The sequence below is a fragment of the Somniosus microcephalus genome, chromosome 30 (assembly GCF_052327205.1).
Source record: "Somniosus microcephalus isolate GS21.2 chromosome 30, FLI_Smic_1.0, whole genome shotgun sequence".
NCBI lineage: Eukaryota > Metazoa > Chordata > Chondrichthyes > Squaliformes > Somniosidae > Somniosus > Somniosus microcephalus.
In genome coordinates this window covers 8,529,772-8,543,301 of record NC_141016.1, presented here as the reverse complement: position 1 = coordinate 8,543,301, position 13,530 = coordinate 8,529,772, and the positions used below count along the sequence as shown (strand labels likewise).

General features: G+C 46.9%; 1 protein-coding gene across 11 annotated transcripts in view; it reads left to right on the top strand.

Moving 5' to 3' along the window:
• The window catches only part of aak1b (AP2 associated kinase 1b), a 146,770-nt gene that overhangs the window by 80,565 nt on the left and 52,675 nt on the right, over window positions 1-13,530 (top strand). For 10 of the 11 annotated variants that reach the window (XM_085970972.1, XM_085970969.1, XM_085970967.1 and 7 more), the window contains exons 11-12: window positions 6,755-7,029; window positions 10,694-10,924. In XM_085970972.1, the coding sequence (XP_085827098.1) occupies window positions 6,755-7,029; window positions 10,694-10,924 (506 nt within the window). The remainder of the gene's footprint in view (window positions 1-6,754; window positions 7,030-10,693; window positions 10,925-13,530) is intronic. The other variant, XM_085970973.1, reaches the window with a different exon arrangement.

Sequence of the window (13,530 nt, the reverse complement as noted above, 5' to 3'; positions counted from 1 at the left end):
GAGGAAGGAATGATCAGAGTCCTGTTTTTACAGTGTTCTTGGCACCAGACCACTCGAATCTCTGCTTGGCTCTTGTCACCAGTATTTGTCAGAACATGACGAGAAGAAGTGGAATCCAACCGTGATAATGCAGTGACTATGGTCACACAATGCCCAAAGTCTTTGACACCTGAATATGTAAAAATCTATCCTAATAATGATCCAACTTTTTGGGTCAAATATATGTTGGGTTCCAGAGGAGCATCATTTCTGAATGCACCTTCCAAATTATATTTGTCACCCATAGAAACATAGAAGATAGGAGCAGGAGTAGGCCATTCGGCCCTTTGAGCCTGCTCCGCCATTCAATGAGATCATGGCTGATCATCCAAATTCAGTACCCTGTCCCTGCCTTCTCCCCATATCCCTTGATCCCTTTAGCCTTAAGAAATATATCCAACTCTTTCTTGAATATATTTAGTGAACTGGCCTCCACCGCCCTCTGTGGTAGAGAATTCCACAGGTTCACCACTCTCTGGGTGAAGAAATTCCTCCTCATTTCAGTCCTAAATGGCTTACCCCTTATCCTTAGACTATGACCCCTGGTTCTGGACTCCCCGGCCATCAGAAACATCCTTCCTGCATCTAGTCTGTCCAGGCCTGACAGAATTTTATAGGTTTCGATGAGATCCCCTCTCAATCTTCTAAACTCCAGTGAGTATAAGCCCAATCGACGCAATCTCTCCTCATACGTCATTCCTGCCATCCCAGGTATCAGCCTGGTGAATCTTCGCTGCACTCCTTCCATGGCAAGAACGTCCTTCCTCAGGTAAGGCGACCAAAACTGCACACAATACTCAAGGTGCGGTCTCACCAATGCCCTGTACAACTGTAGCAAGACATCCTTGTTCCTGTACTCGAACCCTCTTGCTACGAAGGCCAACATACCATTTGACTTCTTAACCGCCTGCTGCACCTGCGTGCTTACTTTCAGCGACTGGTGCACAGGAACACGCAGGTCTCTTTGCACTTAGATATATCAAGTGCCCATCTCCAAAGCAGAAGACCAGAGCTGTTTATCTGATAGCAAAATACTGCGGATGCTGGAAATCCGAAATAACAACAGAAAATGCTGGAAAAACTCAGCAGGCCAGGCAACATAAATGGAGAGAGAAATAGAGTCAACGTTTCGGGTCGAAACCCTTCTACAGAACTGAGACAAAAGGCAGTTTGGGGGCTGGGAAATGGGGGAGGGGAAAGAAGAGACATTAAGAGATAGTCAAGGTGAGACGAGATGGTAATAGGACAGGTAAAGAAACAAGACAATGGCTCTGGATGAAGTGTGAAATGCGCTGGCAGAGTGAAAGACAGCTGCCATGTGGGAGAGAGGAAAAAAAAGGAAATGTCACAAACCAAAAGTGTGGATAAAAAATATAAAAGGGGCCGAGGTTATGATCTGAAGAATTAAAAATATAATGGGGATAAAAAATATAATAGGATAGAGCTGTTTAGCTGTTCGTTTGGTTTCTATGGCGATTTTAGCTGCCTCCTATAAAATAGGAGCTGAATGTCCAAGTTGTTGGATATGATTACTGCCTTATTAGGAGTGGAAAATTATTCGTTCTTCAGTTCTTGACGCAAATCAGGTTGCTTTGTTTCCAACGTAGAAGGGACAATCTGCTCGAGGAGACGAACCCCCACCCACCCAGTCAACAAACTCCGATCAGTAAAGATGTTGCAGATTTCTCGCGGGCTCCCAAGGATAGTGTTGAGCTTTGAAACTTGGGTTTAATTTTCACTTAGTATCACGTTGTTGATGCACTTACTTTGTAATAAACTCCTTGCTCCTGACCCTTCAGATCAGTTTTAGGAGTTCGTACAGTTCACGGATGAAAGCTTTTGTTCCTTGGTCGACAAGTATAATAGATATGGGGTAGAGTTTCTGCTTTGGTGCAGTCGACAATCCGGACGCGTTACCCGGTGACGGGGGAGTCCAGAACCAGGGGTCACAGTCTAAGGATAAGGGGTAAGCCATTTAGGACTAAGATGAGGAGGAATTTCTTCACCCAGAGAGTGGTGAACCTGTGGAATTCTCTACCACACAAGGCAGTTGAGGCCAATTCATTAAATATATTCAAGAAGGAGTTAGATATATTTCTTAAGGCTAAAGGGATCAAGGGATATGGGGAGAAGGCAGGGACAGGGTACTGAATTTGGATGATCAGCCATGATCTCATTAAATGGCTGAACAGGCTCGAGGGGCCGAATGACTGACCTACTGCTCCTATCTTCTATGTTTCCCCAAGTGAAGTTGTGGTTCAAATTTCTGCTCGAACTCATTTGCATAATCACAATCTTCCACGGACCACCGCAATCCGGCAGCGCTGCAGAACGTAATTGTTTATTTTTTTTCCCCCTTGCATTCAAAAAAATTGTCCTTCGTATATTGAGAGCGGTACCCTGGTGCAGTTTTATTAATGCAGCTGAAAATGGGTTCATCACGAAAAAAAATTGCATTTTTAAAGTGTCCAGTCCACCACCAAGTGAGCAACCTGATTTTTAAATGACTGAAAATGACTTTTTGAAAAAGAAACTATACAGAACCATTTACTAGTTTCATTGGTGTACACCAGTCAGTTTCTTAGTAAATTTAATATTTTTAAGTATTTAAGAGCTTTTAAAAGGTGCCTATTATTGCCCTTGTGCCTTTTTTAAAAAGCTTAATTTTAAGAGCCGCCTCGAAGGGCTACAAACGGGCACAATTAGCGGAAGCTTGCCATTATGATTAATCCGATCTGTCGGCGGAGCCTTTTTCCAGTGTGATTTATTTATTTATTTTTTAAACCAGCGCAAGAGATCGCGGAAGTTCAGTTTGCGCCGGACGTAGCTTGCGCTTGGAAAATCCTCGACCTTGTGCGCTGCTTTGGCCGATTTCGGGCGACTTGCGTGGAAACTCTACCCCATATTATTTAGGCTCTCCTTAAGGCACTGCAGTCGGGTACTCCATGCCCTGCACCAGAATGGGCAAGGCAAGCAATCAGACTGGCAGCAGCTGCACTTCTCGGCGAGCCTGCAAGTCGACATCTGGCACTTGCCCACCAGGGGGCTAAATGTTGGCTGAGTTGATCCATTGAGCCAACAACAGAAAATGTTGGAAAAACTCAGCAGGCCAGGCAACATCCGTGGAGAGAAATTAGAGTCAACGTTTCAGGCCTAACCCTTTTTCAAAACTGGAAAGGAAATGAAATACAGGAAACTTCGCGATATCCGGCACCGACGGGACCGAGCTAGTGCCGTTAGATCAAAACTTCCGGATAGACCAGCGCTAATGTTGAAGGATACAGAGGTTTTCATCTCCATATCTGACAACAAACACTATTGCTTAGCAACAGCTTGTAAACACTCAGCCCGTACCTTGGAAGCGTCTCCGAAGCTGTTGCTAAGCTACAGAGACGCTTTCCACAGCCTGACTGCTGAAAAAAAATGCTAGGGGAAGAAAAAAAACTAACAAAATGGCTGCTGATTTCTGCCGTTAGATCGAGGTTTCCGGACATACAACCTCCGGATAAACAAGTTTCCTGTAGATCGAAAGGCAGGGCTGCGAGAGAACAAAAGAAGTGAAGAGACATTAAGAGGTATTCAAAACGAGACGCGATGGTGATAGGACAGTGGAGACAAAAGACGGCTCAGATTAGGTGTGAAATGTTCTGGCAGAATGGGAGACAGCTGCCATGTGGGAGAGAGAAAAAACAGGAAAGCAGGGGAGGGAAAAACCAAAACAAAGGGATGGATAAAAAATATAAGTAAAAATGTAATAGGGGCCGAGGTTATGATCTGAAATTGTTGAACTCGATATTGAGTCTGGAAGGCTGTAAAGTGCCTAATCGGAAGATGAGGTGCTGTTGAGCTGGTTGCTGGACAACGCCTTGCTGCTGTGTCCCGAGTGATAGCGGGAGGGGTCTGGAAGCAGGCTGTTTGCCTTGCCTCTCAGCTGCCGGAAGGTGCAGGATGTGAATGAGTCAATTGAAGAGCGGAGGAAGGGGCTGTGCTCATCGATGTCCACCCAAGCAAGGAGCTGCAATTCTTGGAGAAACGACAGTCTTGGATTGAAGAGAGTTATTTCTATCAAAGCCAAACTAACTTGGCCAACAGTAAGACAGCGAAATACTGCGGATGCTGGAAATCCGAAATAACGAAGGGTTTCGACCTGAAACGTTGACTCTATTTCTCTCTCCATGGATGTTGCCTGACCTGAGTTTTTCCAGCATTTTCAGTTGTTATTTTGGCCAACAGTAACTTTAATTCTAGCAGTGAATTGCCTCTTGCTGAAACAACAAATTTCAAAATCATGCATGTGCATCCAGCATTTCCTGAGGAAAATGGATCTCTATCTTGCTGTCAAAGCAATTATGCCCCACTTAATAGGTAATTAGGCATGTGGCATTATTAGATTAAACTGTCAAAAACCATTTGGCTCCATTCAGTTGTTTTCCATGTCTTGGGCGTCTCAGCTCTGTGTTAAAGACACTGGAATAGTTTACTACTTTGTTTTCTGGTTTTGTCGCACCAATTTTCCTTTGAAGCCCAAGTCTCGAGCTGTTGATTGATGTACAGACCCTCCGATTAGTGTATATCACAGTGATATCTGACGGCTTGTTCGATATCCTGTCTTTATTTGTTAGTTTTTGGTGTGTGAAGCTCTTAACATGTTTGTTGCTGGCTATTGCACAATTAATGACAAGTGAATACAGCAGAGTCGGGCTTTCAGGCATCTTTTATTGTTACAGAATCATGGACATTTACGGCACAGAAGGAGGCCGTTCGGCCCATCGGGTCTGTGCCGGATCAAAAAAAAGAGCTATCCCAGCCTAATCCCACTTTCCAGCTCTTGGTCCGTAGCCCTGTAGGTTACGGCACTTCAAGCGCATATGCAAGTTGCACCCTTTCTTTCATTTACCTGTTCAAATGAAATATCGCTCCTCGCTGTCCATTCTCTGTTGTCAAAGTCTTACCCATTGCAAGATCTCGGACTCGCCAATCCCTCCTCCATTGAGTGTTTGAGAGGACTTCTCAAATGTGGGATTACCTACCAACAGTTCCAGGCAGGAGAAGACCGCCAGTCTATTAGGATGCTGCTGCTCTCCTCCGGCCCCCAATTTCTCACTCCGTTCGGTACGGGACTGCGACACTTTCCCGAACTCGCCTGGGGCCAGTACGGCAACATAGTGTGCGGCAGCGCCGGGGCTTTCCAACGAGCCATCCCCGACCGAAATCGGACACGGGAGTCCGGAGCAAAAGGCGTTCAACTGCCGCCCGGCCAACCGGGGCAAACCACCACCATTTTAAGCATGGGAACCCCGGGCTCGCTACAGAGCGACCGGCACCCGGCTTCCCTGCGTTGCATCCTTGTCCGTATTTTATTGATACTAATTTTATCAATGCTCCTTCATTCTATGCTGCAAATATATCTTCCTGCACTTTGTTCCTCCTTTTCCCCATCCTTGCCGTGTTGAAAGTAAAACTTGTCACACTATGTCCTCCTTGTGATTCATTCTTTACAAGGATCCCAAAACTTTGGGCATTCCTGAGCGCTCTGTCTCCCCGTTCCCTTTTCACCGTGCAGGCTTTTAAAACTTGGCATTGCCTGACAACCATCTGATGATTTATTTTGTCTCCTCGCCAACTGTTTTCAACCTTGATGGCCGCACGAAGGACCTTAGCCCTTCACTTGGGTTGCCCGATGTAATGAGAATAGTGCGAGTGCTATTCAATGTGATGGATTTTCTTAAGATTTTGCAGTTGCGTTAGGATTTCGGTTGCATTTCTGAAGTTTCATTTTTATCCCCCCTCTGCGTTTGCTTTAGATGGTGGGCTACCTTGGCTTATGCAGATCCAGTTCCGCAGCAACATTTACTTTTTTAATTCACTGCATTACTGTCTGCAGGATAGCGCACATCGCATTACTTGCACATTGTTACAATAAGGTAGCAGCAGGCCAAAACATACCTCAACTGTCAGGACATCAAGTTAAGCGCTGACTGTGAAGGTATCTGTACATGTCCAGTAACAATCCCCTGTCTATGTGGCACTGATCTGAGAATCATAGAATCTTAAAGCACAGGAGGAGTCCGTTCGACCCGTCGTGCCTGCACCGGCTCTTTCAAAGCGCTGTCCAATTTAGTCCCAGCTTTTGCCCCATCGCCCTGCAAATGAGCCCTCTGCAAGTACATGTCTAATTGCCTTTTGAAAGTTCCTATGGAATTGGATTCCACCACTAGAAACATAGGAAAAATAGGAGCAGGCGTAGGTCAGTCGGCCCTTCGAGCCTGCTCCGCCATTCAATATGATCATGGCTGATCCTCTATCTCAATTCCATATTCCCGCTCTCTCCCCATACCCCTTGATGCCTTTTGTGTCTAGAATAGTGCGTTCCAGATCTTCACAACCCCTCTGTGTGAAGACATTTCTCTTCATTTCCCCTCTGGTTCTTTTACCAATTGTTTGAAGTCTATGACCTCTGGTTACTGACCTCCTCGATAATTTTGAATACCTCTATTAGGACCTGCTCTTACAATTTTCCAAAGCTTAATGGTACGAAAAGTTAAGTTCGATTCACCGTTTCTGATTCTCTGCTGAGTTGTCGGGTTGAAGTACATTTAAAATAGGAGTTTGGATAAGGTCAGGATTTCAATAAAATCTGTTTGAGAATATGCTGTTTCCAAATCTCCCTCTTATCTCCTCTCCCCCCCCCCCCCCCCCCCCCCCCTCTCTCCAGGTGTTGTTCTAGGCAGCGGTCACAACACTCCGCCTTCTTGCCTGCAACAGCCACTGCCACAACCGAAACCTCAGCTGCAGCAGAAGCAGCCCCAGGCAGTGGTGCAGCAGAAGCAACCGCAGCCCCCCCAGCCGCAAGCAGCAGTCCAGCAGAAGCAGCCCCAGGCAGCAGTGCAGCCTCCACCTGCCCCACAACAAACGCCCGTGCAGCCACAGCTCTTCCTGCAGCAGCCACAGGTGTACTACCAGCAGCAGCAACAGATCATGGCTCAGCAGGTAAATGTTGCAAATGCAGTGTCTGAAAATGATATTTCCAATTAACATTGTGTTCATGGCAGAATGATGAATTTCGAGTGAACAATTTTCTTCTTCTCCTCCTCCTCAGTAAAATCTTGTTCCTGCTTTGGGTAAGGATAATCCAACAGTACAGCTCCTTCTACGGTTAATGTTCCTTCTTGTCACCTGACCAGGAAATACATGGAAATTGTGTTGGAAAGCAACATTGCCCCCAACAAATCTGCCTGTTCGAAATACCCCAAACTCTCCCAAGGCCAGCAAGTAACCCTGGTGAGAAAAGCCTTAGTTTACAAAAAGAAAATGGCCGCTTTTTGGTTTATTCAGGTTGTAACTGGCTCATTTATTGGGAATGCCTCTCAAAATTTCAGGCCAATGTAATCCCTCTGACTGCTTGCTGAGTTCTTGGTTTCAGTGGAGGTGCATCTGAACGCCGCATGTCAGCTGAGATCATCGAATGATAGAAACTTACAGCACAGAAGGAGGCCATTCGGCCCATCGTGCCTGTGCCGGCTCTTTGAAAGAGCAGTCGTGCTTAGTTCCCCCCCCCCCCCCGCTCTTTGTCTGTAACCCTGTCAGTTCCTCATCCTCAGGTACCTGTCTAACTCCCTTTTTAAAAAAAAATTATTTATTCTAGATCCTGCCCACTCTTGAGTGAAAAGAAATTCTCCCCTCCAGATCTTTTGCCAATGATTTTAAATCTATGGTTATTAACCCAAGTGTAAGAGGGAGTAATTTTTCTCTCTCTACTCTTATCAAAACCTCTCCTCATCTTGAAAACCTCTACTTGGTCACCTCTTAAACCTCCTCTGTTCCAAGGAGAACTTTTCCAACTTCTCACAACTGAAGCCCCTCATTCCCTGGTACCATCCTGGTAAACCTCCTCTCTACCCTTTTTAAGGCCTTTGCATCTTTCCAGAAGTGTGGGGCCCAGAATTGTCCACAATTCTCCAGCTGAGGCCTAACCAGTGATTTATAAAGTTCTAGCGCGATGTCTTTGCTTTTATATTCTATTCCTCTATTTATAAACCCAAATAACTCGCATGTTTTTTTAACCACCTTATCAACTTGCCCTGCTGCCTTTTAAAGATTTGTGTATATGGACACCAAGGTCTCTCTGCTCGTCTGCACTTTTCAAAATCGTGCCATTTATACTATACTGTCTTTCCATAGAAGTCCTCCCAAAGTGCCTCACTTCACTCTTTGCATTGAATGCCATCTGCCCTGCTTCTACCCATTTCACCATCCTATCTGTCATCCTGAAGCCTATAACTATCCGCATTGCTATCTGCTAACTTTGGCCAAGTTTCGTATCATCTGCAAACTTTGTAATGCTGCTCCCTACACCCGAGCCTGGGTCTTTTTATAAAAATTGCAAAGAGCCAAAACTGACCTGGGGGGGAACACCACTGCAAACCACCTCCCAGCCTGAAAAACATCGATCTGCTACCACCACTTTCACCTTTAATTCCATGGGCTTCCACCATCTGAAGAAGCCTCCTGTGTGGCACTTTGTCCAATGCCTTCTGAAGTCCACATGTACAGCATTTACTGCATTACCTTGATCAACCTTCTCTGCTACTTCATCAAAGAGTTCAATCAAGATGGTACACCGAGGAAGGGAACAATGATGGTCCAACTATATTATAAAATTCTCCTGCAGGCTTAAAATCTTTTATAATTTTTAACGTTGAGCTTGATTTCCCCCCCCCCCCCCCCCCCCCCCTCAAAGGTAATTCTACGAAGCATTCATGCATAGTCCAGGAATAATGTGTTAAACAGGGATAAGCAACTTCAGTGTTGAAATCAATACAAATATTAAAATGGAGAAAAAGCATGGTAAACTACAATGTCATCACCCTTTTATTTTCTGTGTTAATATTCAGAATCATTGGTCTAGTCTTTAATCTTCTGTTTCAGTTTGTGTTTTTTTTATTTTGCAGTGTGTTCAAATATCACTGTCAATTTGTCTGCTCGGTTTTAATGTCTGATCAGTGTATATACAGGCCTTGCACCACATTGGTGCATCAGCAGATGGATTGGGACTGGATGTTACACGCATTCAGTTGCCTCTGCAGCAAATAGGTGGGTTGCATCCATTAGAACATAAGAAATAGGAGCAGGAGTCGGCCCCTCGAGCCTGCTCCGCCATTCAATGAGATCATGGCTGATCTTCTGCCTCAACTCCATTCACCGGCCCTATCGCCATATCCCTTGATGCCTTTACTAGTCAGAAATCTATCGACTTCTGTTTTGAATATACCCAATGTCTGAGCCTCCACAGCCCCCTGGGGTAGAGAATTCCAAAGATTCACCACCCTCTGTGTGAAGAAATTTCTTCTCATCTCAGTCCTGAATGGCCTACCCTTTATCCTGAGGCTGTGGCCCCTGGTTCTAGACTCCCTAGCCAAGGGAAACATTCTCCCAGCATCCACCATATCAAGCCCTGTAATAATTTTGTATGCTTCAATGAGATCCCCTCTCATTCTTCTGAATTCAAGAGAATACAGGCCTAGTTTACTCAATCTCTTCTCATACGACAGTCCCGCCATCCCAGGAATCAATCTCATGAACCTTTGTTGCACTCTCTCTATGGCAAGTATATCCTTCCTTGGGTAAGGCGACCAAAATTGTACACCGTACTCCAGGTGTGGTCTCACCAAGGTCCTATATAATTGGAGTAAGACTTCTTTACTCCTGTACTCAAATCCTCTTGTAATGAAGGCCATATGTCAGCTTGGCTCAACTGGTAGCACCCTTGGCCCTGGGTCAGAAGACTGTGACTTTGGGTCGCAGTCAGAGATTGAGCGCGTGATCCAGGCTGCCATTTTGAGTGAGCCCTCCCTTGTTGCAGGTGCCAGCCTTTGGGAGGAGACGTATATACCAAGGCCAAGTCTGCCTGTTCAGGTGGGTTGTTGAAGATCCCATGCTACTTCTCCCAGTGTCCTGGCTAACAATCCTCCCTTAACCAATAATACAAAAAAGATCAAGACATCTTGTTGCTGCTTACTTGATGTATCTGACACCACATGGCTGCTGTATTTATATAAGACACTGCACTCCAAACTAGTTAGTACATTGTATGAAGCATTTCAAGATGTTTTATATCGTAATAAGTGACATGAATCTTGTCATTCATGTGGAATGACTTATGAAATGATACTGGGTGGCCTGCTGGTGGCGCTGTCCAGGGAGAGTATAAATACTCGGGCATGGGCCCAGCTTGCTCAGGACATTCTTTAACAGGAACTAGTGAAGGACACAACTAGATCTCCATGTTGGAAAAAGTTGATTTAAGCCTTGTTTAATACTCAGACCAAGTGCCTAGTAGTTTTCTTACGTCAATAAGGCACTCTATAAATACAGCCTCTTTTAACCCTATCTACTTGCTGCAGAGGTGTGCTTATCTTATTGCTGCCCCAGTTTTTACACTGACGTTATGTGATAGAACACAAATGCAGAGCCTGTATTTGTTGTCAGTCATGATTTGGGAATGGTGAAAATCCAGTCTCATCAACTTAGTTATTCCTTGTTTTTTCTTTTTTAATAGTTTTTTTTTTGTGTTTTTACATTATTGTTCTTTTAAAGATTTTTATTATTTTGTTTTATTTCGGGTCTGTTTTATTTGCATGTGTCTGTGCACCAGTACCACGCCATGCAGCAAGCTCAGCAGCAAGTCATGCAACAGCAGATGATGCAGAGTTACTATCTCCAGCAGCAGCAGCTTGCCACAGCCATGCAGCAGATGCAGTACGTGAGCCAGCAGGCTGCGACTGCCCAGCCACAGCTGACCGCCGCACACCCGCAGCACACACCATTGCCCCCGCCGCAGCACCTTGCTGCAGCACCACAAGCAGCCTCTCAGGAACAGGGAATGGTAAGAGTTCACAACTGAATTGTTTAACCCTTACAGAACATATGTTCCTAAGTGGAGGAGTTGGGGTCATTTTTTTTTTTTTTTTTTTTTAGAAGAACATTGAATTACACAGGATATACGACACAGAAACAGGCCATTCGGCCCAACCAGTCCATGCCGGTGTTTATGCTCCACTCGAGCCTCCTCCCATCTTTCTTCATCTAACTCTATCAGCGTAACCCTCTATTCCCCTTCTCCCTCATGTGCTTGTCTAGCCTCCCCTTAAATGCATCTATACTATTCACTTCAACCACTCCCTTTGGTAGCGAGTTCCACATTCTCACCACTCTCTGGGTAAAGAAGTTTCTTCTGAATTCCCTATGGGATGTGGTCGTCGCTGGCAAGGAAGCATTCTCTCTGTGTCTACTCTAACAAAACCTTTCATCATTTTAAAGACCTCTATTAGGTCACCCCTCAGCCGCCTTCTCAAGACAAAAGAGACCCAGCCTGTTCATCCTTTCCTGAATGAGAGACCATTCCACCTGCTTTTACCCCCAAACCATCTGTAATTGCGGACTGTATGCCAATTTGAAGTTCTGGATAAATACCCCTTGTTCTCTAAAGGTCATCAACCAAAGCTTAGTTTGTCCTTACTCCCATCTTTACAATCTTGTCCTGCTATTTCTTCCCCACCCCAGCTCCCAACAGCAGAACTCCATCACATCCCACGGAGTATTTGATGATCTCCATCTATACCCAACCCTATAACTCTCAAATCCTGCTCCTAACCGGATGGATATCTAGATGATTTTTGAAGGGGACAACTGCAGCTTTGGAGGGGGAGGAAAAATTACTTTGTCATCTCAGTTGAAGCTTGTTTAATCTTAATCTTGTGTCCTTTAGCTTTGCAGTCGCAATCTAATTCAAATAGACATCTGCATAGTCTATCCCCCTCGGCGTTGTGAAGAACTGGTTGGAAGGAAATTGGTTTTAAATAGGGGTCCTGTTTTTGGTGAAGTATTAATAAAGCTGTCCGAAGTCATATGATTCTGCTCATCCTCTCCCTCCTGTGGATCAGCTTGATGACAGTCGAATGCAGCGAGTCTAGGTTCATCCACTAGGACGAGGCCATGGACCAGTGTTCCCTCCCAAACCCCAGTTAAGTGGATGGGAGAGGAATTTCACAGATTTCCCCCCCCCCCCCCCCCCCCCCCCAAATCGGCCTGAGTTTTTCATCTGGCTCTCTCTCCCCGGGCGATTACATGTCTCTCCCCGGGCGATTACATGGCTCTCCCTCAGGCGATTACATGGCTCACTCACCTCACTCACTCCCTCCCTTCCTCCCCGGGCGATTACATGGCTCTCTCTCCCTCTCTCTCCCCGGGCGATTACATGGCTCTCCCTCTCCCCCCCCGGGCGATTACATGGCTCTCTCTTTCCCCCACCACCCCCCCACCCCCCCCCACCCCCGGGCGATTACATGTCTCTCCCTCAGGCGATTACATGGCTCACTCACTCACTCACTCACTCACTCCCTCCCTTCCTCCCCGGGCGATTACATGGCTCTCTCTCCCCGGGCGATTACATGGCTCTCCCTCTCCCCCCCCGGGCGATTACATGGCTCTCTCTTTCCCCCACCCCCCCCCCCCCCCCCCGGGCGATTACATGTCTCTCCCTCAGGCGATTACATGGCTCTCACTCTCCTCACTCACTCACTCACTCACTCACTCTCTCTCCCCGGGCGATTACATGGCGCTCTCTCTCTCTCTCTCTCTCTCTCTCTCTCTCTCTCTCTCTGGGCGAGTACACTGCTCTCTCTCTCTCTCTCTGGGCGATTACACGGCTCTCTCTCTCTCTCTCTCTCTCTCTCTCTCTCTCTCTCTGGGCGATTACACGGCTCTCTCTCTCTCTCTCTCTCTCTCTCTCTCTCTCTCTCTCTCTCTCCCTCCCCCCCCCCCCGGGCGATTACATGGCGCTCTCTCTCTCTCTCTCCCCCCGGGCGATTACATGGCTCTCTCTCTCTCCCCGGGCGATTACACGGCTCGCTCTCTCTCCCTGGGCGATTACACGGCTCTCTGTCTCCCCCCGGGCGATTACATCTCGCTCGCTCGCTCTCTCTCTCTCTCTCTCTCTCTCTCTCTCTCTCTCTATTACACGGCTCTCTCCCCGGGTGATTACATGGCACTCTCTCTCCCCCCGGCCGATTGCATGGCTCTCTCTCTCTCCCCGCGCGATTACACGGCTCTCTCTCTCTCCCCGGGCGATTGCACGGCTCTCTCTCTCTCCCCGGGCGATTACACGGCTCTCTCTCCCCGGACGATTACACGGCTCTCTCTCTCTCTCTCCCGCGCGATTACACGGCTCTCTCTCTCTCCCCGGGCGATTGCACGGCTCTCTCTCCCCGGGCGATTGCACGGCTCTCTCTCCCCGGACGATTACACGGCTCTCTCTCTCTCTCCCCGCGCGATTACACGGCTCTCTCCCCGGGTGATTACATGGCACTCTCTCTCCCCCCGGCCGATTGCATGGCTCTCTCTCTCTCCCCGCGCGATTACACGGCTCTCTTTCTCTCCCCGGGCGATTGCACGGCTCTCTCTCTCTCCCCGGGCGATTACACGGCTCTCTCT